We start from the raw sequence: 25,677 nt of genomic DNA on the forward strand, positions 1-25,677 counted from the left end.
TAACACTCTGTTGTACCCGGGGAAAAAGTTTCTGACTGTCTACTCTATCTATTCCTCTGATCATCTTATAAACCTCTATCAAGTCACCCCTCATCCTTCGCCGTTCCAACGAGAAAAGGCCGAGAACTCTCAACCTATCCTCGTATGACCTATTCTCCATTCCAGGCAACATCCTGGTAAATCTTCTCTGCACCCTCTCCAAAGCTTCCATATCTTTCCTAAAGTGAGGTGACCAGAACTGCACACAGTACTCCAAATGTGGCCTAACCAAAGTCCTGTACAGCTGCAACATCATTTCACGACTCTTGAATTCAATCCCTCTGCTAATGAACGCTAATACACCATAGGCCTTCTTACAAGCTCTATCCACCTGAGTTGCAACTTTCAAAGATCTATGTACATAGACCCCAAGATCCCTCTGTTCCTCCACCTGACTAAGAACCCTACCGTTAACCCTGTATTCCCGCATTCTTATTTGTTCTTCCAAAATGGACAACCTCACACTTGGCAGGGTTGAACTCCATCTGCCACTCCTCAGCCCAGCTCTGCATCATATCTAAGTCCCTTTGCAGCCGACAACAGCCCTCCTCACTGTCCACAACTCCACCAATCTTCGTATCATCTGCAAATTTACTGACCCACCCTTCGACTCCCTCATCCAAGTCATTAATAAAAATTATAAACAGCAGAGGACCCAGAACTGATCCCTGAGGAACTCCACTTGTAACTGGGCTCCAGGCTGAATATTTACCATCTACCACCACTCTCTGACTTCGACCGGTTAGCCAGTTTTCTATCCAATTGGCCAAATGTCCCTCTATCCCATGCCTCCTGACTTTCCGCATAAGCCTACCATGGGGAACCTTATCAAATACCTTACTGAAATCCATGTACACTACATCCACTGCTCTACCCTCATCCACATGCTTGGTCACCTCCTCAAAGAATTCAATAAGACTTGTAAGGCAAGACCTACCCCTCACAAATCCGTGCTGGCTGTCCCTAATCAAGCAGTGTCTTTCCAGATACTCATAAATCCTATCCCTCAGTACCCTTTCCATTACTTTGCCTACCACAGAAGTAAGACTAACTGGCCTGTATCAATGATACAGTTAAAGTCTCCGGCCAGAATGACCGGCCTGGACGTAGCCAGCAACAGTGGAAGCTGCTGCAGGACGGCCAACCGTTCACTCTTACCCACTGCGGCGTACACATTAATCAGTCTCAGGGGAGCATTCCTGTACATGACGTCGGCGATGAGGAGGTGCCTGTCCACCACCCTTCTTCAGGAATGGAGAAGGACTACACCCGAAACCTCTCCACCTCCTGATGCTGGCTGACTTGCTGTGTTCTTCCAGCCTCCTGCTGGTCTACCTTAAAGACACATAGACTCTAAGATGCTCAAGGACTGGCTGCTGGTTGGCTGTTAAATTGGTCAATCAAGGGTGGAACAGTACCGGCCAGCCAATCACAGAGAATGATGAAAAAAGGAGGCGAAAGCACAGGGTGAACTAGCTCTGACTGGGGTTTTGGACAGGAAGCAGGCTTGTTTTTGAAGCTGTTGCACTGGGAAGCTGTATGTACCATTTTGCTCTCTCAAGTTATTCTCCAGTTCTTAACTTGTTGAAAGTTGTTAGAAAAGAAGCCCAGTCTTTCTGAAATAAGGGAGTTTCCAGAAATCTGCATTGCCTGATGACTTTAGAATTCAAGAAGGATATATGGTCCTCTGTACCTTTAATACAACCCATTGTCCAAGCAGTTCATGAAAGCCTGCTATTTCATCATTTAAAAGTTATAATACTGGCAAATTATGTTTCTTTTATTACACTAGATTCCCTGCAGTGTGGAAACTTTGGCTGTCCAAAGAGCAACCCACCCAGACCCATCTCCCTCTAACTAATGTACCTAACATTATGGCCCTTTAGCATGGTCAATCCACCTTACCTCAACATCTTTGGACTATGGGAGGAAATCCACGCAGACACTGGGAGTTCACGCAAACTCCACACTGACAGTCACCCAAGGCTGGGATTGAACCCAGGTCCCTGGTGCTGTGAGGCTGTAGTGCTAATCACTGAGTCATTGTTTCTGTGAGTCTGTGTCTGAGGCATTTATGATCGAAGAAGATTGGTCTTAGATGGCAGATATTAAATAAGGTTGCATTGTAGTTAATCTATGTCCTATAAAGTTACATTACTAATTGTATTAATTGCTCTTTTTTGTTTAAGTTAGAAATTTGGTGCCCAAGAACTGTTATTTATAAAGTCTGGTCAGGAACAATTGAACCATTTTGGGGATTATTGAATGTTTTAATTTCACAGTGTTGCAAATCAATTGCTCGGGAGGCTGATTTTGTTTAGATACAATCCTTGTGTTGTAACACAGGAAGGATATTCTCAATGACCAGGATCCAGGACCAGGGTCACCCGCTAAGACTATAGAGCAGACCATTTCGGACTGAGATGAGGAGAAATCTCTTCACCCTGTAAGCCTTTGGAATTCTCTGCCATAGAAAGATGTTTGGGACAAAACATTGAAAGTTTTCAAAAAGGAGTTAGATGTAGTTCTTGAGGCGAAAGAGATCAAAGGGTATGTTTGGGGAGAAAGCAAGAACAGGGGACTGAGTTGGATGCTCAGCCATGATCATATTGAGTGGTTTTGTAGACTTGAAGGGCAAAATGGCCTATTCTGCTGCTATTTTCTATACTTATAATTATCCTTGAAAGGTAAAGTATCTGAAAAACCTGTTCAGAAAGCTATTTCATTTGGGTGCAGTTCCCAGTGACCCTGATGTGAGTTTGTGGTATGGAATGGGTTGTTTTTTTGTTGGATGTGTCACATCATTATCACTGGGACATTACAACAACAATGAAAGATACGAAGACAGTGCAAGAAGAATGTTCTCCCCATGATTTCCTCAACCTCTATACCAAGCGATATCTCATCTTGTTCTGAGGAACGGTCATCCAACTCAAAATATTAGCTCTGATTTCTCTCCACAGATGCAGCCAGACCTGCTGAGCTTTTCCAGCAATTTCTGTTTTTGTTTCTAATTTTCAGCATCTGTAGTTCTTTCAACTTCTCATCTTCACTGATTTTGACCGTCATTTCAACTTACTATGTCCTCTCTGCTCTTAGTTCACTACCTTCTTCTCCTCCCTAGATCTTTTGCTGCATATAAACTCCTCAATCCCTATTGTAAACTTCCTCTAAATCTTTCCCACAGTCTGGATATTCCCATTAGACCAATCATGCACTTCCTCACAACACCCTCTCCCACAAGTCCTTTCCCATTCCAATTCTGGCACTTGCTATACATCTCAGAATGGTGGCTAAGTGGTTAGCACTGCTGCCTCACAGTGCCAGGGTCCTAGGTTCGATTCCAGCCTTGGGTTACTGTGTGTGGAGTTTGCACATTCTCCCAGTGTCTGTGCGGGTTTCCTCGCGGTGTTCCGGTTTCCTCCCACAGTTCCAAGATATGCAGGCCAGGTGGATTAGGCATGGGAAACACAATGGCATACTCTTCAGAGACTCAATGGGCTGAATGGCCTACTTCACCCCTATAAGGATTCAATAATCTCAAATACACTGAAACAAGGGTATAAATATGTAACAGGCAGTTCACAAGATTAATTCTTGGAATGAGTAAGTTATCTCATGCTGAAAGGTCGGATAGACTGGAATTGTTTCCCCTTGAGTTTCGAGGATGATTTGAATGAAAGAACCAGAATGGTCTCAGCAAAGTGGATATGGAAAAGGTGATTTTTCAGGTGGATTAGTCCAGAATTTGGAAACATGGTTCTAACATTAGGTATCATCCTTTTGGAAGAGATATGGGGATTTCTTTTTCTTATGCAGCTTTTGGGTGAGGTGAAAGGTTATCTGGCCTAGGCAGGAATGTGAATTTGAGTTACAATCAGATCAGCCTAGATCTGGGTGCAGCAAGTTCAAGAGGTTGGGTGGCCTGCTGCTGCTTCTGTTGAATATTCATGCGTTCACTCAAATTTTCTTTTTTTTTGTCACACATCATGGTTACTGTCAGAGGGCCCGAGGATAACTTCCACTTCTTTCCGCTGATATTTTCTATCTCTATCCAAACTGATTCCACAGCCCTGGTTACTTGAACCAAAGTCATCTCTATTGCCTCAGTGCCATCCTTGATTAACAGTGCTACACCCACACCTTTAGCTAGTTTCTATTTTTCTTGAATGTCACATGCCCCTCAATGTTTAGGACTCAATCCTTGTCAGCTTATATTTATGTCCTCTAATGAGTATCAAATGTATTCGTCTTTGCTTAGAAATTTACTATGAATGTTACAATCAGATTCAGAGCCTTTAGTTTTGTTTCCTCTGTAATATCTAGACTTGAATATTTGCAGTTTCCTACCTCATAGAATCATTTAGTCCTAGACAGGCCCTTCGGCCCAAGGTGATCCTTGCTGAGTAAAATCCACTCTAACCCCATTGCCCTGCACTTGGCCTATATCCTTCTAAACTTTTCCTATCCATGTTGTGGTTCTGTTCGCTGAGCTGGGAATTTGTGTTGCAGATGTTTCGTCCCCTGTCTAGGTGACATCCTCAGTGTTTGGGAGCCTCCTGTGAAGCGCTTCTGTGATGTTTCCTCCGGCATTTACAGTGATTTGTCTCTGCCACTTCTGGTTGTCAGTTCCAGCTGTCCGCTGCAGCGGCCGGTATATTGGGTCCAGGTCGATGTGTTTGCTGATAGAATCTGTGGATGAGTGCCATGCCTCTAGGAATTCCCTGGCTGTTCTCTGTTTGACTTGTCCTATAATAGTTGTATAATAATAATAGACAAACAGGAAGACAGCTAACGATCCGCATCCAACTAGCCACGAAACGATACGACCGGCTATCCTTAGTAGCCACACACGCAGATGACAAGCAACATGAGTTCGACTGGGACAACACTACTATTATAGGGCAAGCCAAACAGAGAACAGCCAGGGAATTCCTAGAGGCATGGCACTCATCCACAGATTCAATCAACAAACACATCGACTTGGACCCAATATACCGGCCACTGTAGCAGACAGCTGGAACTGACAACCGGAAGCAGCAGAGACAAACCACTATAAATGCCGGAGGAAACATCACAGAAGCGCTTCACAGGAGGCTCCCAAGCACTGAGGATGTCACCTAGACAGGGGACGAAACGTCTGCAACACAAATTCCCAGCTCGGCGAACAGAACCACAACAACAAGCACCCGAGCTACAAATCTTCTCACAAACTTTTCCTATCCATGTTTCTTTCAACCACTCCTTACCATTTTCTGACACACATTTCCCATATTACTAAACTGGAAAGGATGCCAAAAAGGTTTACAAGCATTTTCCTGAGACTGGAAAGTCTGAGTTATAAAGAGAGGCTGGATAGGTTGGAACTCAGAGTAGTTGGTGCCTGCAGAGTAGGAGGCTGAGGAGTGACCTTAAAGAAGTTTATAAAATAATGAGGGGTGTAGATAAGGTGAAGAGCCAAGGTATTTTCCCCAGGGTAGGTGAGTCCAAAACTAGAGGGCGTAGGTTTAAGGTGAGAAGGGAAAGATTTAAAAGGGACCAGAGGGGCAACTTTTTCACACAGAGGGTGGTGTGTAAATGGAATGAGCTGCCAGAGGAAGTGGTAGATGTGGGTACAATTACAACATTTAAAAGACATTTAGACAGGTACATGGATAGGAGAGGTTTACAGAGATATGGGCCAAACACAGGCAAATGGGACGAGTTCAGTTTAGGAAATCTGGCCGGTATGAATGAGGTGGATCGAAGGGCCTGTTTCCGTGCTGCGTGACCCTCCAACTCAGTGACTGTACTCTTTTCCTCTCTCACCGTGTCTCTTTGCTGTCAGTATTTAGTTTAAAGCTGACTCTCCTTTCCCAGTTATGTCATCTGTAAGAACACTGGCCCAGAACAGTTCAAGCATAGACTGGACATCTCCCACTTTCCCCGGTTCCAGTAGCAGTGCCCACGAACAGGAATTCAATCATCTTTGCCTGGGAAGGGATATGGAACAAAGAATGAGGAATATACATGCTTCAAAGTAGCTTGTGTGCTACAGGGCTGCTCCTGCCTGTGAGTAATCTGTGGTTAAACACCACATCATAACCTGTACGCTGACTTTGTGTGAAATATTGCTGGAACCACATGTTGAAAAGATGCAAGTGATATTTTGCAACATTGGTGTGAAAATGGTCACTGTTAGTTCTCTGGTGCTGGTGAACTCATAAGGTCAACATGCAATGTCAGACCTCACACTCTGACAAAACAAATGTCCATTCGCTAATACTCTCTTGAAAGTATGATAAGGTCCAAACCTTATTTCAATGGGTTAATTAAAAGGCAGTTAAACCAACAGTCATGGTTTGGAGATGCCAGTGTTGGACTGGGGTGTACACAGTTAAAAATCACAAAACACCAGGTTATAATCCAACAGGTTTATTTGGAAGCACCAGCTTTCGGAGCAACGCTCCTTCATCAGGGGGTTGTCAGTACTCCGAAAGCTAGTGCTTCCGAATAAACCTGTCGGACTATAACCTGGTGATTTGTAACTTTAAAAACCAACAGTATAAGTTGCCAGCCACATCAGAATATCCACAGCATGATGACAAGATACTTGTAATATCATACTTTAACAGAACAGATCTGGTGTTTTCCTCTGTCCGGAGCTGGCTGGAAGCAGTCAGCTCACCTGCAAGTCCTTTGTCTGGATTAGAGTGTTGCTGGAAAAGCACAGCAGGTCAGGCAGCATCCAAGGAGCAGGGAAAGTGATGTTTCAGGCAAAAGCCCTTCATCAGGAATCCCTCGGATGCTGCCTGACCTGCTGTGCTTTTCCAGCACCACTCTAATCCAGACTCAGGCTTCCAGCATCTGCAGTCCTCGTTTTGACCTGCAAGTACTTTGTGTCAGCTTTAGCTGGAATGCATGGGGTTCACAAGCTTCTGGAAATATGATCATGTGATCAGACACGGCCATCTTATAAATCCAGCAAGGGGTGTCCATTTTAAAAATAAGTTAAACACAGAGATGTGGGATATAGGTAAAGTAGTGTTACTTCTGCAATTATAATTACTTATGCAATTACACTCCCACCAGTGTATAATTGTTTCAACCAAGAGCTGAGTCAACAAGAATGAAAACTATGTGGAGGAAATATACAATTGTTTTTGTATAAGCTAAAATGTGAATGTAAGAATGAAATGTGCCTGCTAACAATGGTAGACAAACAGATAAGGTGCTGTGAGGGTGTAGGTTAAGCCGGATATGCCTGTACAGGCAGGAGTTAGTTATAAGCATCTGTTCCCCACTTTTGCAAAAACACAAAATCAAACCCCAATTAAAAGGCCATAAGGATCAATCTGGTTGGGGAAAGGGAGGAGACGGCACAGGTGGGGAAAGTGGATACTAGTGAAGAAGGATATACCTAACAATGGGGCCACAGCAGGATGTGGTGAAATGGCCGAGTAAAACTTGTACTTTGTTATGCACAAGGCCGGATAAGGCAAGAGAGAAACAATAGTAATGGGCACCGGGTTGGGAGTAGTGAATCCTATATAAGATATGCACTTGCTAAACTCTGGGTGTCTGGGTGTCTATTCCAGGCCCCACGCTTGCAAGCGTTTAATAAACATACTGACTGCTTCAGATCTTGTCTCGGACTGAAATTATTGAAGTGAGTGAGCTTGGTTTCTCACAATGGGGGGCTGTCCGGGATATTCTTCCATCGTCGGGGGGAGTGGCTGGCCCTGGACACTGGGAAGACGCGTCCCATTCCCCATTGAGGAGCGGTCTCGTGTCCCGGTTTGGTCCGCTCCCTTGGGCGACTGGTACGAATCCCACAAGAGAGACATCTGAATCAGACAGTGACAGGAGGTCGATAGAAAATACGGCGACAAGGGGCCAGGCAACTCTGTGCACAGACCAAGGCAGGAAAAATGACTTTTAAGTATTGCCTTGGTGGCCGGGAAAAGGGGGATTTAATCGCTGAGGGACTGACAAGGACCCCGAGAAATGGGGGGGGGGGGGTAGGCAGAGTAACTGACATGGAGTAAAGGGAAAAAAGTCCCTGGTAACATTCCTCCTGAAAGTCCGTTGGGGAGGATGTTGCGGGAATGGACAAGTAATACTTGTACAAGGGTAAAAGATAACAAGAAAATGATTAAATATTGTTGTTTAGTATGGACCAAAGAACCAATCCTTCGCCCCCCCAGCTGTCTTCTGGCCAAAGTATGGTTTGGACGAGGATTGGGTATGTCAGTATTTAGGTACGTATGTGAACGCCAACAACCTTTTAGTCAAGAAGAGGCGGACTATGCGTCCTGTTGGAAGAGCAGTTTGGGAATGATGGGAGTAACGACAAGGGATCCCCCCTCTGCCCCACCCAGTCCCTGGGATCCTCTTAGCTGCTTGCCCCTCCCCCTCCTCCCCCAATACCATAAAAACAGATTAGGTGAAGATGGGGGAGGAGAGGAGACAGACAGACAGGGACAGGGAACAGATGACCCACAAGAGGAGGACAAAGGGGCGGTGGACTGGGATGTTGTTGTCCCTGCCCCTCAATCCTCAACAAAAGAAAAGGAAGATAAAGTAGATGTAGAGGAGGCCTCTGGAGTATCTAAACCAAAGCCTAAGGGGGAGAAACAAAAACAAACAATGTAATGACTTGTCCCCTTTGGGAGGGACAAATAGGGAACAAAGAGATTGGGTTTGTAAGTGCCGCCCTCACCAGTGGGGAGGTCAGAACATTTAAAAAGGAGATGAAGGTCCTGGTTGAGGATCCAGTAGGGTTGTCTGAACAAATTGATCAATTTTTGGGGCCCAGTCTGTATACATAGAACATAGAACATAGAAGGATACAGCGCAGTACAGGCCCTTCGGCCCTCGATGTTGCGCCGACCGAATCCTACCTAACCTATACTAGCCCAATAACTTCCAAATGCCTATCCAATGCCCGCTTAAATGACCATAAAGAAGGAGAGTTCACCACTGATACGGGCAGGGCATTCCATGAACTCACAACCCGCTGTGTGAAGAATCTACCCCTAACATCTGTCCTATACCTACCACCCCTTAATTTAAAGCTATGTCCCCTAGTAACACCTGACTCCATTAGCGGTAAAAGATTCTTAGTATCTACCCTATCTAAACCCCTAATCATCTTATACACTTCTATCAGATCTCCCCTAAACCTTCTCTTCTCCAATGAGAACAGCCCCAAGTGCCTCAGCCTTTCCTCATAAGATTTTCCTACCATTCCAGGCAACATCCTGGTAAACCTCCTCTGCACTCGTTCTAAAGCTTCCACATCCTTCCTATAGTATGGCGACCAAAACTGCACACAATACTCCAGATGAGGCCACACCAGAGTCTTATACAACTGCAACATGACCTCAGGACTCCGGAACTCAATTCCTCTGCCAATAAAGCCCAGTACACCATATGCCTTCCTCACAGCACTATTTACCTGGGTGGCAACTTTCAGAGATCTGTGTACATAGACACCAAGATCCCTCTGCTCATCCACACTACCAAGTAGCCTACCATTAGCCCAGTAATCCATCATCTTGTTATTCCTACCAAAGTGAACAACTTCGCACTTAGCTACATTGAATTCCATTTGCCACATTTCCGCCCAGCTCTGCAACTTATCTATATCCCACTGTAACCTACCACTTCCTTCCTCACTATCCACAACTCCACCAACTTTTGTGTCATCCGCAAACTTGCTTACCCAGCTTTCAAGTCCTTCCTCTAGATCATTTATAAAGATAACAAAAAGCAATGGTCCCAAAACAGATCCTTGTGGTACACCGCTAGTAACTGCGCTCCAAGATGAACATAATCCATCAACTACTACCCTCTGTCTCCTTCCAGCCAGCCAATTCCTAATCCAAACCTCTAATGTATCCTCAATGCCATACCTCCGAAGTTTTAGCATTAGCCTACCATGGGGAACCTTATCGAACGCCTTACTAAAATCCATATACACAACATCTACTGCTTTACCCTCATCCACTTCCTTAGTCACCTTCTCAAAGAACTAAGTCACCTTCTCAAAGAACATGGACTGAGTTAATGTCTATTTTGAATATACTATTTACTGGGGAAAGAAAGGGGATTTATACGAGGAGCAGCCATTAAAATATGGGACAGGGAACATCCCATTGGGGATGGGGATGCTGGACAAGGAGAGACGAAATTTCCCCTCAGAGACCCCCAGTGGGAAAATCAAAACCCGGAGCATAGAGAAGAAATGAGGGAATTGAAAGACCTGATTCTAAAAGGAATAAGAGAGGCAGTTCCGAAGTCGCAGAATCTGACTAAAGCCTTTGAAGTTAGACAGGAGAAAGATGAGACTCCTCCAGCTTTCTTGCAGAGATTAAGAGACTCAATGCGGAAATATTCTGGAATGAACCCTGAGGACCCAGTGGTACAGGGTCTTTTGAAAGTACATTTTGTGACAAAGGCATGGCCAGACATACAGAGAAAGATACAGAAGATAGAAGGGTGGAGCATAAAACCATTAGTTGAATTGTTAAGAGAGGCACAGAAAGTGTTTGTAAAGAGAGAGGATGAGAGACAAAAACAGAAGCAAAAATGATGGTAGCTGCGGTTGATGAGGTAGTTAAGAAAAGAATGGGACCAATATTGAGCAACCGGAGCGGCGGGTGGCAGCATGTAGGGCAGGGAGGGAGAGGACAAGGGGGAGCAATTGATTGAGGGTTCGAGCGACGGGGGCAGAGATGGAGGTCTCCAAAGGAAGGATGCTATTATCGTGGAAAGATAGGGCATTTTAAGTGGGAGTGTCCTGATCTACAAAGGGAAGAAAGGGCAATTCCGCTTATGAATTTTGATGAAGAATAGGGGTGTCAGGGGTTCCTGACCCCGGGGATCCACCAGGAACCCTTGATAAACTTGAAGGTGGGGCCCTGTAGGGAAGAGGTAGTCATCCTAGTAGATACGGGGACAGCACGGTCATCGCTGAATTTTAAACCAAAGAAAGTAGGAATGTCGACACGGCCAATTACTGTTTCTGGGGTAAAAGGGGAGGGATTTACTGTTCCAGTATTTGAACCTATGATGATAGAAGGTCCTAAGGATACAGTCACCGGGGAACTGTTGTATATCCCTGACATAGGAAGTAACTTACTAGGGAGAGATTTAATTATCCTCTTAGGACTGGAGATTGGAATTCAGGAAAAGGAATTAGTTGTACAAATAGCAATGTTGACAGAGGATGTGGAGAGAGAGAGATAGACCCTATTGTATGGGCTAGAGAAAGGAATCAGATCCCATTTCCCTAGAAATAAGTTTATTAAGGAAAGGGGACGTTGTCTGTGAGCGACAATATCCCATTCCCATGGAGAGTAAATGAGGACTGCAGCCAGTAATTGAGGCGCTGATTAGAGATGGACTGTTGGAGCCATGTATGTCTCCTTATAATACCCCAACCCTACCTGTGCGGAAACCTGATGGAACTTATCGATTGGGGCAGGATTTGAGAACATTGAATCAAATAGTACAGATCAGACACCCAGTGGTGCCAAACCCCTATACGTTATTGAGTAAGATTGCTCATGACCACAAATGGTTTAGTGTGATAGATTTAAAGGATGCCTTTTGGGCTTGTCCCTTGGTGGAGGAAAGTAGGAATTTGTTTGCCTTTGAATGGGAAGATCCCAAGACAGGACGGAAACAGCAATACCGGTGGACCGTGCTCCCCCAGGGGTTTACGGAATCCCTGAATTTATTTGGACAGATGCTAGAACAAATATTGGAGAAATTTAGCAGCCCCAAGGGGACTACCCTGTTGCAGTATGTAGACGACCTCTTAGTAACAGGAAACATAAGAGAAAGAGTAGTAGAAGCCACTAACAAATGATTGAATCTTCTGGGTCAGCAGGGACTGTGAGTATCTAAAAGCAAACTACAATATGAGGAGCGAGAAGTGAAATACTTGGGACATTTAGTTAGGGAGGGAAAGCGAAAGATAAGCCCGGAACGGATAGTGGGAATAGTGGGGATGCCGCTGCCCAGGACTAAATGGGAGTTACATAAATTTTTGGGTCTAATGGGATATTGCAGATTGTGGATTGATTCTTATGCTCAAAAGACTAAGAAATTATATCTCAAACTATTAGAGGAGGAACCAAAGTGTCTAAGTTGGGATGATGAGGAAAAAGAACTAGTTGAGGAGCTCAAAAGAGATCTGATCCATGCCCCCGTGTTAGCCTTACCTTCTCTAGATAAACCTTTCCACCTCTTTGCTACCGTGGATAAGGGAGCGGCTTTGGGAGTATTAACCCAGAGGTGGGGAGGAATGAAACAGCCAGTAGCATACCTTTCGAAGCTATTGGCTCCAGTATCCCGGGGGTGGCCTGAGTGTATGCAGGCTGTGGCTGCCACTGCACTGTTGGTGGAGGAAAGCAGAAAGCTTACATTTGGTGGAGCCCTAATAGTAAGCACCCCACACCAAGTGAGAACGATCCTAAACCAAAAAGCTGGGCGATGGTTGACAGACTCGCGGATTCTGAAATATGAGGCAATATTAATAGAAAAACATGATCTAGTGTTGGTCACGGACAATTGTTTAAATCCAGCTGCCTTTCTTTGGAAAGGGGAAGGAGAATCTCCTCAGAATCCAGGGCACGACTGCCTTGACATTATAGAATACCAAACTAAGGTCCGTATGGACCTGAGAGATGTTCCACTTCATGCAGGGGCTAGATTTTTTATAGACGGATCATCCCGGGTGACTGAAGGGAAAAGACATAATGGGTATGCAGTCGTAGACGGGATGGAAGGTAGTGTGGTAGAGGCAGGAAAGTTGCCAAATGTGTGGTCAGCTCAGACCTGCGAACTCTATGCATTGGAAAGAGCCCTTAGGGCATTAGAAAATAAAGAGGGAACAGTATACACTGACTCTAAATATGCATTTGATGTCGCGCACACTTTCGGAAAGATATGGCAGGAAAGAGGACTGATCAATAGCCGGGGGAAGGAATTAACACATGAGGAGTTGATTAAACGGGTCTTGGAGTCCCTGTTACTCCCCCGAGAAATAGCAGTAGTGGATGTAAATTGTCATCAGAAAGGAAATGAACCCGAAGTTAGGGGGAATAGATTAGCCGGTGAAGTGGCTAAGGAAGCAGCCCTGAACCCACAAGTAGTAGTGATCCATTCCCTAATACCGACTGTCCCAGCTCCTCGGGAAGCTCCTATACTGACTGAAAGAAGAAAAAGAATTGCAGGATTTAGGGGCTGCAAAAACAGCAGAAGGGCATTGGGTGTTACCTGATGGAAGGGAAATGTTAAACAAAACAATGATGCGAGAGATTATGGCTGTCCTACACCAAGGCAGCCATTGGGCAGTACAAGCAATGTGTGATTTAGTTCTTAGGGAATATGGATGTAAAGGAATATATACAATTGCTAAACAAATATGTGAGGGATGTATAATATGCAGAAAGGTCAATAAGAAAGTCTTGAGAAAACAGACCCCGGGAGGAAGAGACCCAGGATTGAGCCCCTTCCAGAGTATACAAGTAGATTATACTGAACTACCCAGAGTAGGGAGACTAAAATATATGCTGGTCATAGTAGATCATCTATCTGGTTGGGTTGAGGCATACCCCCTAGCTACTGCTACTGCGAGTGGGGTGTCTAAAACAATATTAGAGCACATAATTCCCCGATATGGGCTAGTGAACCGTATAGATTCCGACCAAGGAACTAATTTTACCTCTAAAGTGTTACAGGGATAATGAAAGGGTTGGGAATTTCCTGAGAGTTCTATACTCCATGGCACCCGCCATCATCAGGAAGGGTTGAGAGAATGAACCAAACACTCAAACGACAGCTCTCTAAATTGATAATAGAAACCATACTCCTCTGGACCAAATGTTTACCTATAGCTCTCTTACGAGTACGAACAGCCCCAAGGAAAGATTTAGGACTATCCCCCTATGAAATCTTATTTGGATTACCTTATCTGGGAATGAATGGAAAATTACCAACCAACTCACCGCCCCGTGGCTGAACACTTTAACTTCCCCCTCCCACTCCGCCAAGGACATGCAGGTCCTTGGCCTCCTCCATCGCCAGACGCTGGCAACACGACGTTTTTATAATGAGACCGACAGGAAACAAAGATAAATAAGGCATTTTCTAATTAACAAGATCATTTAGACTGAGATCAGGAGAGGTTTCCTCACAATGGATTATGAATCTTCGGAATTCTCTACCCCAAAGGGGTGCAGATGCTCCATTGCTGAATATATTTAAGGTTGAGACAGATGGAAGTTTTCAATCTCTTAAGGAATTGAAGATCTGGGGAACATCCACAAGGGGGAGGTGTAGCTGAAGGTCAGACATGATGGTACGAATGGTGGAGGGGGCTTAGGGGCTATTTACTTTCGGAGACTGACCAAACCCCAACACCGAACCCTGTGAGATTTTTAAATTAGCAAAAGAATCAAGGGTTATAGAGACTGGGCAGAATAAGGGGAAAGTGAGGTCTGTAGATGCTGGAGACCAGAGTTGAAAAGTGTGGTGCTGGAAAAGCACAGCAGGCCAGGCAGCATCTGAGGAGCAGGAGAATTGATGTTTCAGGCATTAGCCCTTCTTCATGAATGAGGCTGGTGTGCCAAGTGGGCAGACATAAAAGGTAGGGAGGGTGGGGGGGGGGAATTTGGGGGAGGGGTGCTGGGAATACGATAGGTAGAAGGAGGTGAAGATGAGGGTGATAGGCCGGAGAGGGGGTGGGGCGGAGAGGTGGGGAAGAAGATTGCAGATCAAGAGGGTGGTGCTGAATCCGGGGGTTGGGACTGAGATAAGGTGGGGGGGGGGAAGGGAAATGAGGAAGCTGGAGAAATTTAAATTCATCCCTTGTGGTTGGAGGGTTCCTGGGCGGAAGATGAGGTCCTCTTCCTCCAAGCGTCGTGTTGCCATGGTCTGATGATGGAGGAGGCCAAGGACCTGCATGTCCTTGGAGGAGTGGGAGCTGGGGGCTAAAGTGTTGAGCCATGGGGTGATTGGGTTGGTTGGTCCGGGTGTCCTAGAGGCGTTCCCTGAAACATTCCGCAAGTAAGCAGCCTGTCTCCCCAATATAGAGGAGATCACATCGGGTGCAGCGGATGCAGTAAATGATGTGTGTGGAGGTGCAGGTGAATTTGCGACGGATATGGAAGGATCCCTTGGGGAGTTGAGGAGTATCAGATCAGTCATGAGGTCACTAAATGTACAGCAGACTCGATGGGGTGAAATGGCCTATTCTCATGAACTTACAAACCCTGACTGAACCCTTAGAGTGACCCAACCAGAGAGAGTGACCAAACCCAGAGACTGACTGAACCTGGAGAGTGAGTGATCCTGGAGACCGATTGAATCTGATGACAGATCCCTAATTCAACATAGCCAGATGGCTGCTAAAGGACAGATGAAAGAGTGAAGGTTTGATTGACCACTCTTTGTCTATTCTATCAAGAATCACCTTTTGGGAATAAAGGTCAGGGTCTCACAGTGACTCACACCATCGTTACAAAGTATTCAACAAGTGCTGTGCCTCCAAGTTGTAGCTTGTCTTCCTGATGGGTAAATACTGGGCTTCCTCATTGGGCAATGAAAGCTCTTGGTCAAATGGGAAGAATATACTAATAATGTGAGATTATTGGTGACACAGTTGGAAATATGCAATATCTCAGTGCTCAGCTCCATATTAGAGGAGCACAGCTAATCACATGGTAAGCTAGACAGGAAATAGAGGTCCCTGGTGTTACCTGAGGGTCAAAGGTCAGGGACCCATGTTCAAAATGTACCAAAAGAATAAACATTTTTTTTTGCCAGCCAAGACATCATTCCCCTTGTTGGTGAGGGATTTGTAAACTGTTGCTATTCCCTGTCCACCTGGATCCTTGTAATGGCTATCACTCAATGCAAACGCACCAAAATTCCAAGTGTAACCATTCCGTCATGCCACCCTTCAGGTTCTCTCCCAGTCTGTATAGGAATGGTGACATGTCCTATTTCCCAGGGATAACTGCAGGAGGCCCTCCCTCCTATCCTGAATAGTTTCCTCAGTGGTGAGCCCAATACCTAGCACTGGCCACACTTACTGCACAGCAGCCAAACCATCCCTGAGGCTTTGAGAACCCTTGCTGCAGCCATGCTAGTGCCGGTAACCCTGAAAGTGGAAGCCATCATCTTGAACACTTCCTCAATCACCTCTTTCATCCTTGCTCTTCTGTGATCTTTGACCTATCCCATCATGTCTGTGGGAGATTTGTTAGATCTGAGGCAGCCATTTGTCACATATTAAAAGCCTGGAAACCATTTTGATTCTCATATTAGTGTCTGCTTGCTAAGCTTGTACTTTCCCAGGCTCAGTGAGGTGGATGGCCTTGCAGCTGTACTAATGTCTGATAAATGAATTCTTTCCCAGCATGGGAAAGCTCTTCTTTTACAAGAACCTATTGTATATTTTTTATTTTTCTTAGAGTGAACAGAACCTCTGACACTCCTGTTTATTTTTCTTCTTTAACCCCCGCACTACCACCTAACTGTGGTAGTGCTTATTTTCCCCCAGCACCCATGGTGTGTGCCTGCAGGTGTGAGAAGAACCTATTATATTTTTTTTTCTTTTTTTTTGAATCTCTTGGTTATTTTTTTTTATTTTTTAAAAACATTCCTGTTTTTTTCCCTTACAACTCCTGGTTATTTTTCTTCTTTAACCCCCGCACTACCGCCTAACTGTGATAGTGCTTATTTTCCCCAGCACCCATGGTGTGTGCGTGCAGGTGTGAGAAGAACCTATTATATAGCGACACTTGCTTATCAGCTACTAACTAGCACTATCCAGACCCTATATGACTTAGGCTAGTGACTGGGCAAAGTGCCTAACCTGCTCATTATTCTGCAATTAACAGTTTGTTAATTGTTAAATAATTGTAACCTATGTAACCACGTAACTCTCTGTATCTCGTCAGAGTGACTTGTGACCATCAGGGTCGACTTGTCTGTCCCCATGAGCTCACGAATAAACTATCAATAACTCAAGGTTTGTGTGGCGCGATTACTTATCTAAACTGGACGCTATGAGTGAGTCACCCACTGCATAATTCGTTTTATCCCCAACAATGCCCTTCAGCTTCCCCATGGTGCATTGGAGTTACTGCCTCCATTACATCCTTCACCTGCATCCATCATCCTCGTCCCTTCATCTAGCCTTGCCCTTCCCTCTGCTCTCAGGACCTTACCACTCACCTCTCCATTAGCTCCTCTGATCTCCCAACAATCAAACGGAGCTCGCAGCCACAGCCACAGCCCTCCCCTTGGAGCTGAGCAGCCGCCTTCTGTTCCTCACAATACATTGTTGGGATTCCTCCCTTGACCACACTCTCATTTGTTTGGCTGAACTGGTCCTCACTCTTAACAATTTCTCCTTCGAATCCTCCCACTTCCTCCAGACCAGAGGGGTAGCCATGGGCACATGTATGGGCCCCAGCTATGCCTGTCTCTTTGTTGGCTACGTAGATCTTCCATAATTACACCGACACCACTCCCCACCTCTTCCTCCGCTACATTGATGACTGCATTGGCGCCACCTCGTGCTCCCGCGAGGAGGTTGAGCAATTTATCAACTTCACCAACGCATTCCACCCTGACCTTAAATTTACCTGGACCATCTCTGACACCTCCCTCCCCTTCCTGGACCTCTCCATCTCCATTAATGACGACCGACTTGACGCTGACATTTTTTAAAAACCCACCGACTCCCACAGCTACCTGGATTACACCTCTTCCCACCCTACCTCTTGCAAAAATGCCATCCCATATTCCCAATTCCTCCGCCTCCGCTGTATTTGCTCCCAGGAGGACCAGTTCCACCACAGAACACACCAGATGGCCTCCTTCTTTAGAGACCGCAATTTCCCTTCCCACGTAGTTAAAGATGCCCTCCAATGCATCTCGTCCACATCCCGCACCTCCGCCCTCAGACCCCACCCCTCCAATCATAACAAGGACAGAACGCCCCTGGTGCTCACCTTCCACCCTACCAACCTTCGCATAAACCAAATCATCCGCTGACATTTCCGCCACCTCCAAAAAGACCCCACCACCAGAGATATATTTCCCTCCCCACCCCTTTCCACCTTCCGCAAAGACCGTTCCCTCCGTGAATACCTGGTCAGGTCCACGCCCCCCTACAACCCACACTCCCATCCTGGCACCTTCCCCTGCCACAGCAGGAACTGTAAAACCTGTGCCCACACCTCCTCCCTCACCTCTATCCAAGGCCCTAAAGAAGCCTTCCACATCCATTAAAGTTTTACCTGCACATCCACCAATGTCATTTATTGTATCCGTTGCTCCCGATGTGGTCTCCTCTACATTGGGGAGACTGGGCGCCTCCTAGCAGAGTGCTTTAGGGAACATCTCCGGGACACCCGCACCAATCAGCCACACCACCCCGTGGCCCAACATTTCAACTCCCCCTCCCACTCTGCCGAGGACATGGAGGTCCTGGGCCTCCTTCACCGCCGCTCCCTCACCACCAGACGCCTGGAGGATGAATGCCTCATCTTCCGCCTCGGAACACTTCAACCCCAGGGCATCAATGTGGACTTCACCAGTTTCCTCATTTCCCCTTCCCCCACCTCATCCTAGTTCCAAACTTCCAGCTCAGCACTGTCCCCATGACTTGTCCGGACTTGTCCTAGCTGCCTAGCTCCTTTTCCACCTATCCACTCCACCCTCTCCTCCCTGACCTATCACCTTCATCCCCTCCCCCACTCACCTATTGTACTCTATGCTACTTTCTCCCCACCCCCACCCTCCTCTAACTCATCTCTCCGCGCTTCAGGCTCACTGCCTTTATTCCTGATGAAGGGCTTTTGCCTGAAACGTTGATTTCGCTGCACTTTGGATGTTGCCTGAACTGCTGTGCTCTTCCAGCACCACTAATCCAGAATCCTCCCTTGACCAGTCATACCTCATACCCTCTGGACTGCTGCTGCCCGATTTCAATCAATCATTGATATGTCTCTCCAAAAGGTCCCTACTCACTGCATTGCCCATGATATACCTCAGCTGTAGCAGGGTTTTTTTAAAAATTGAACCTTTTTTCTAATCAATCCATTTGGAGATACTATTACACTCTTCAGCAGCAGATGGGACTTGAACCTGGGTCCCTCAGTCCAGTGGTAGGGTCATTACCACTGCAACAATAGAGACCCCCTCGCAGGCTGTGAAAGCAGCTGTGAATCTGAAGACTTATGTTTCTCACTCACTGATTATTTTGTTGTAATGGCAGCCTTAATTCTAAGGAGTTTTCCTTTTAACAAGCAAACATGACATGTAAATGTATGAAAATCAGGTTGCTTGTTGACAGGAAGCTCAAACAATCCCCATTGTTGGGAGGCTGACCTTTGGCATCCTGCTTAGTGCTTTGCTTGCCTAAATTCCCACTCCTGGGAACTTCACAAGACTCCACCCACAATATCAGAACATCTCCTAATGACTTACAGCTAGCTTCAAAATGAAAACTTCCAGATGAGAACTTCCACTCCTTTAATTGTCAACATCCACTCCCTCCGCCACTGACGCTCAGTAGCAGCAGTGTGTCCCACGCTCCAAAACGCACTGCAGAAATTCACTAAAGATCCCCAGACAGCACCTTCCAAACCCACAACCACTTCCGTCTAGAAGGACAAAGACAGCAGTTATATGGGAAACTCTGCAAAATCCTCTCCAAGCCACTTACAATGCTGACTTGGAAAAATTCCTTCACTGTCACTGGGTCAAAATCCATCCCGAAGGAATTGGGATTAGATGGGCATGTCGACTACAGCGGTTCAAGAATCCAACCCACCATCTGAGAATTAATTTAGAAATAGTTCCTATCCGTTAGAAGTCATGATTAGGTCGATATCTGAATTCAGTTTGTTCGATGTAAAAATGGTCTATTTGCGAACTCAGGAAGTCTCCTGAGGGGGTGGCACGGTGGCACAGTGGTTAGCACTGCTGCCTTACAGCGCCAGAGACCTGGGTTCAATTCCTGCCTCAGGTGACTGACTGTGTGGAGTTTGCACATTCTCCCCGTGTCTGCGTGGGTTTCCTCCGGATGCTCCGGTTTCCTCCCACAGTCCAAAGATGTGCGGGTCAGGTGAATTGGCCATGCTAAATTGCCCGTAGTATTAGATAAGGGGTAAATGTAGGGGTATGGGTGAGTTTCGGGTCGGTGTGGACTTGTTGGGCTGAAGGGCCTGTTTCCACACTGTAAGTAATCTAATCTCATTCAATTAAAAAGCATATCCTGGTTTCACCCTGACTAATACAAAAGCAGTTTGAAAGATCTTCGGCTCCACACTCATCTCATCACCATGGTAACACAGCCCCAGGAAAGGTAGCCCTGAGTTTATACAGAGAGAATTTCCACAGAGCCCTGTAATTGGCCTCGCTGTTGTTTCTATGGTAACACTCTTTCCTCTGATTGCTGGTCACATGGCTCAACAACATCGTCACAAACACTTACGCTGACACTCAGTACAGAGGAAGGTGGCATTTTCTGAGGTGCTGTCTTCTGAAATGAGATGTTAGACGGAGACCCAATCTGTCCTTTCAGGTGGATAGGAAAGCTTCCATAGAACCACTGAAGGACAGTCTCCCTATTAGCTTGGTCAGTTGTTTGGTTATGCGGCCAGTATTGCTTTCTGGGATCTTGCTTTGCACCAATGGGCCACTGTTTTCTGCATTAGAGTTTTGGCGAATACTCTTAAGGTAGAGAAACCTGTTATAGTAATGCAAATGCTATCTCTCAAGTACAAACCAGGTACAGACAGCAATCACACAGCAGAGACTGCAAGCGTTTCCTGTGAATTATCACCTGCACCACAGATAGCAACTTTCCTCTCTGTTGGCAGGTTCCTCCTCACTAACTCTTCACTTTTACTGCTCCCTGTGAGCCACATTTCAAAACAGAACACAAAATCCATCCAGCCCATGTGCACTTACCCCCTCCCCCCCAACCCCCTGACTAAACCCAACTACCTCCAATTAAATCTCCGTCTCCCCCATCCCACACAGCGTCTCCATCTCACTTCACTTCTCATTCTCTTTTTTTTCCCTCTATCACTCTCGGTGTCTGGTTTGTCTTCCCACTCACCACGCACATGTTGATTCCACAGCAGCTCCTGTTTTTGAAAAAGTAAAAGGATAAAGTATAAAAAGAGAAGAATACAGCTCATTTTGGTTTGAGATCTCAAGAGTAAGACAGGCAGAGCATGGATAATAAGAGAGAGATTGGGAGTGAGATTGAACAGGTGTGAGGTACAGAGAGAGACTATGAGAGAACTATTGATCAAATGAGCAAGATAAGAGTGCATCAGAGATAAATTGCAAATGAGATTGAACGTCAGAGATTGAGAGCAAGTTTGCAAAACTGCGGTAAGGTTTGTTGAAAGAGACTGTAAATTTAGGGAGAGGTTCATGATCCATCTCGACTTTGAGCAGTGTATTAACCATTAATCTGTATTAAGGTCAGACACCTCGGTTTGTAGTTTGTTCTCTGCACATAGGCAAGTCACAATTTGCATGTTTTAAACATTGGACAGTTCCCAAGAAAAACTGGTTTCCCCGTAACAGCTCATTAATCTTTACCAGCTAAAACACTAACCTCAACTTCCAGTAAACAGAGCAGTGAGATAGCTAATCTCAGTGAGATAACATGGGGGGGGGATCAAAGATAGAGAGGAAAGATTTCTCTACTCTTTCCAACTGGTAATAAAGCTTCCTTTGCACTGTGCCCCTCAAACACTCCCTGTGCAGGGACAGGACAAAGTTAAGTTCTCCCTGCTCTTTAAAAGATTTGGGCAGCTTTATTATAGTTTAAAACAAAAAGTAAAGTTCACTCAAGAATGTCCCCAACAAACACCGTCGCCAACAAACACTCCCAGGAGAGGGTCAGCATGGGCTTAGATACAGAGTAAGGCTGCCTGTAGACTGTCCCACCTATATTTACTCTGATTCTTCCCCAAGAACACGTGTCCTAGAAAAACCACCCAAGCCTTCTCCTGCTGAATCAATACATTTTGTACCACCTGGAAAAGCAATTTTGTGCTATTTTTCTGTGGGTAGAAATGGTAATCAAGTGCATTTGTGAGTTAATGTCAGCAAGACAGGAGAATTTCATATTGTAGACTGAATTTGAACGTTACACCCAAGGGCTATGTGCTCATCTTAATTCGCAAATTAATTCTGAATACACAATGTGCATCATTAAGCCCTCATTATTAGATTATCCAGGCAGATAGAATTCTTCCTGGCTGTTGGAATGTGTCTCCCTGGTTATTGACTGGACCTGCATGTCTGCAGCCAATTGAGATCAGTTTGGGACTGGTGTTTTAAAATGTTATTCCTCTTTTACCCTGTCAATCAGGGTCACATACTCAGAAGCAGCTGCTGACACATCAAAGCTGAGGCTATATACCTAGTCCATAGACCTATCACCATGGGCAATCAGGCAGAGGCTCCCTACAGATGTTTTTACCAAACATCTCAGAATTTGTCTCTTTAAATCTACCTTGGTCTTTGATGTTGTTCCTTAATTCTCGCCAATCAGCATTGCTGAGGCCACTGTGTTTCACCCAACTGAGCTCTCTACCGCAAAGCATCATGGTCTGTGGCCTTGTTAGTTGAGACAGCCTGGTACCTTCAGTAGGTGTCACCAAGTTAGAAATATTAGCAAGTAAAAAATGAGGTCTGCAGATGCTGGAGATCACAGCTGCAAATGTGTTGCTGGTCAAAGCACAGCAGGTTAGGCAGCATCTCAGGAATAGAAATATTAGCAAGTCTAATAATTGTTACATCTGGTTTATAATTAATCTGTAAATGGTCTCAAATTAATATCTTAAAAAAATAGATGTAAAGATTCATTCAAAGGATCAGTCCACCTGTGACATACAAATAGTTTTAGAAAAAAATCAAGTTAAAATATGCCAGCTGTTGAGAGGCAGGAGCAGGGCACTGGAGGCTGATTTGAAGAATTAGTTTGTGGTCTCAGTCAGGGCTGTGTCCAAAGTCTCTTAGGTCACAGGCTTCCTGCAAGGAGCGGGCTGTGCTCACCAACGTGCATGTGTCCCGGGAGTCTGTCATACAGAGTGTCACTGTGTAAATCCACTTCAGCGTGTAAGGTGATCTTCTGTTCAAGGTGAGAAAAGAAGAGAGAGGATCAAAAGGGCGTAACCATGGAAACATGCAACAGATTTCAAACCAAACAGCTATAAGTTTGATTGTTTTAACCCATTACCTGCCCAGTGTAGTGCTGCCTATTGAAAAGGCTGTGGATTTGATGTTACCGAACTGGCATTGCAGGGTTGGCCAGGGAGAAGTGCTAAATTGTCAGACATGCCGCAGTTTGAAATGTGGCATCGCCCCTCCTGACAGGTTAAAAGTCCATGGCACCATTGCAGGAGAATTCCCTACAGTCTCCCACACAACCCAAATCCCAAAAAGCACATTAATGGGTCATTCCTTAAATGAAATGAGAATCAGCACAGAAGGTGGCCATTCAGCCTATCAGACCCATGATAGCTCTTTGAAACAGTCATCCAATTAGTCCCACCCCAGCCCTTGAAATTTTTTCCCCCGGAGAATTCATCCAATTCCTTTTGAAACCACAAAACCAGAGAAATATTACAGCTCAGAAGCAGACATTAGACCCAACTTGTCCATGCCGACCCAGAGACACCCAGGCGCTCTTTCTAATCCCATCTTCCTACACATGGCCCATAGCCCTGCAGCTGACAGCATTGAAGATGCAGATCCAAGAACTTTTTAAAAAGAGTTTACAGTCTCTGCCTCCACCATCAATTCAGGCAGCAAATCCCAGATATCCATCACCATCTGCGTAAAAAATATTTTCCTCACGTCCCCCTAACTTCTCTGCCACTTGAATCTATGATCCCTGCCAAGGGAAAGAGGTCCTCTCTATCTACTCTATCTTTAGCCCTCACAATTCTGTATACCTCAATCATGTCACCCTTCAGCCTTCTCCATTCCAATGAAAACAACCCAACCTCTTCAATCTCTCCTCGTAGTTATAATTCTCCAGCCCTCGCAGAAGTCTAGTAAATCTTCTCTGCACTCTGTCCAGAGCAATTACATCCTTTCTAGAATGTGGTGACCAGAAATGCACACAATACCCCAGATGAGGCCTCACCAGTGTCCTATCAAGTCTCATCATTATGTATATCCTTTTATACTCTGTATCAAAGCCAATGAAGGAGAGCATTCCGTGTGCCTGTCTACCCGCACTGCTATCTTTAGAGACCTGTGCACTTGCACACGAAGATCTCCTTCATCTACACTCTCGGTATATTCCTGCTTATTGTGCACTCCCTTTTACTGTTTGACCTTGCTAAATGCATTACTTCACATATCAGAGTTCAACTCCATCTGCCACTTTCCCGCATGTTCCACAAATCCATTATTTCATTTTGTTGCTACAGCTATCCTTTAATTGGCCAATTTTTATCTCATCTGTAAATTTTCCAGTTGTGACCACCACTTTCAAGTCCAAATCGTTAATGTATAAGCCCATTATATAAAACATTGTAAACATGCCCCAACAAACAATAAAGCAACTACTATACTACTCTACAAAAGAAATCAAAACTACACTTATTACAAATAAATAAATAACACCGCTCAGCGCAACAAGACCATAGCTCTCCAAAAGGCATACATCATGCCAACGTCTTACTGTAAGAAACACAGCCAGCAAAACCCCACAAACAGCACTGAGATAAATGAACATACAGTCATATAGCATGGAAACACATCCTTCGGCCCAACTTGTCCATGCTGACCACGCATCCTAAACTGATCTAGTGCATTTTTAAAAAAAATCATTCACCAGATGAAGGCATCGCTGGCTACACCAGCATTTATTCCCCATCCCTCATAAACGGGCAGATTCAAATCAACCACATTGCTGTGGGTCTGGAGTCACAGAAAGGCCAGACCAGATACAGACAGCAGTTTCCTTCTCTAAAGGGCATTACTGGCCCAGATGGGTTTTTCCCAACAATGGGTTAATGGTTATCATTAGACTCTTAATTCCAGATATTTACTGAATTCAAATTCCACCATCTGCTGCAGCAGGATTTGAACCTAGTTCCCCAGAACTTTGTCTAGATCTCTGGAATAACAGTCCAGCAAAGTACCACTAGACCATTGCCCCCCAGCACCACCACCACCACACCCCCCCCATCACTCGCCTTTCTTAGTTTTTGTCTTTTGTAGGCCTGAATTATCACCTTTACAACATTCACAACTAATGTGGCAGGTTGGCAGAGCTTAGAATCAATTTGTTGATTGTGGAATTGCTTAGCTCTGTCTATCACTTGTTACTTATACTGTCTGGCATGCAAGTAGTCTTGTTGGGTAACTTCACCAGGGTTGACACCTCATCTTCAGATATGTCTGGTGCTGCTCCTGGCATGCCATAAGACCATAAGACATAGGAGTGGAAGTAAGGCCATTCGGCCCATCGAGTCCACTTTGCCATTCAATCATGGCTGATGAGCATTTCAACTCCACTTACCCGCATTCTCCCTGTAGCCCTTAATTCCTCGAGACATCAAGAATCTATCAATCTCTGCCTTG

At 45.3% G+C, this 25,677-nt stretch overlaps 1 protein-coding gene across 6 annotated transcripts in view; it reads right to left on the reverse strand.

Moving 5' to 3' along the window:
• Positions 1 to 22,865: 22,865 nt before the first annotated feature.
• The window catches only part of LOC132828247 (DNA damage-regulated autophagy modulator protein 2-like), a 103,871-nt gene continuing 101,059 nt past the window's right edge, over positions 22,866 to 25,677 (reverse strand). For 5 of the 6 annotated variants that reach the window (XM_060845218.1, XM_060845216.1, XM_060845214.1 and 2 more), the window contains one exon: positions 22,866 to 23,209. In XM_060845218.1, the coding sequence (XP_060701201.1) occupies positions 23,099 to 23,209 (111 nt within the window). In that variant the 3' untranslated portion in view covers positions 22,866 to 23,098. The remainder of the gene's footprint in view (positions 23,210 to 25,677) is intronic. The other variant, XM_060845215.1, reaches the window with a different exon arrangement.

This window comes from Hemiscyllium ocellatum, chromosome 26 (assembly GCF_020745735.1).
Source record: "Hemiscyllium ocellatum isolate sHemOce1 chromosome 26, sHemOce1.pat.X.cur, whole genome shotgun sequence".
Classification (NCBI taxonomy): Eukaryota; Metazoa; Chordata; class Chondrichthyes; order Orectolobiformes; family Hemiscylliidae; genus Hemiscyllium; species Hemiscyllium ocellatum.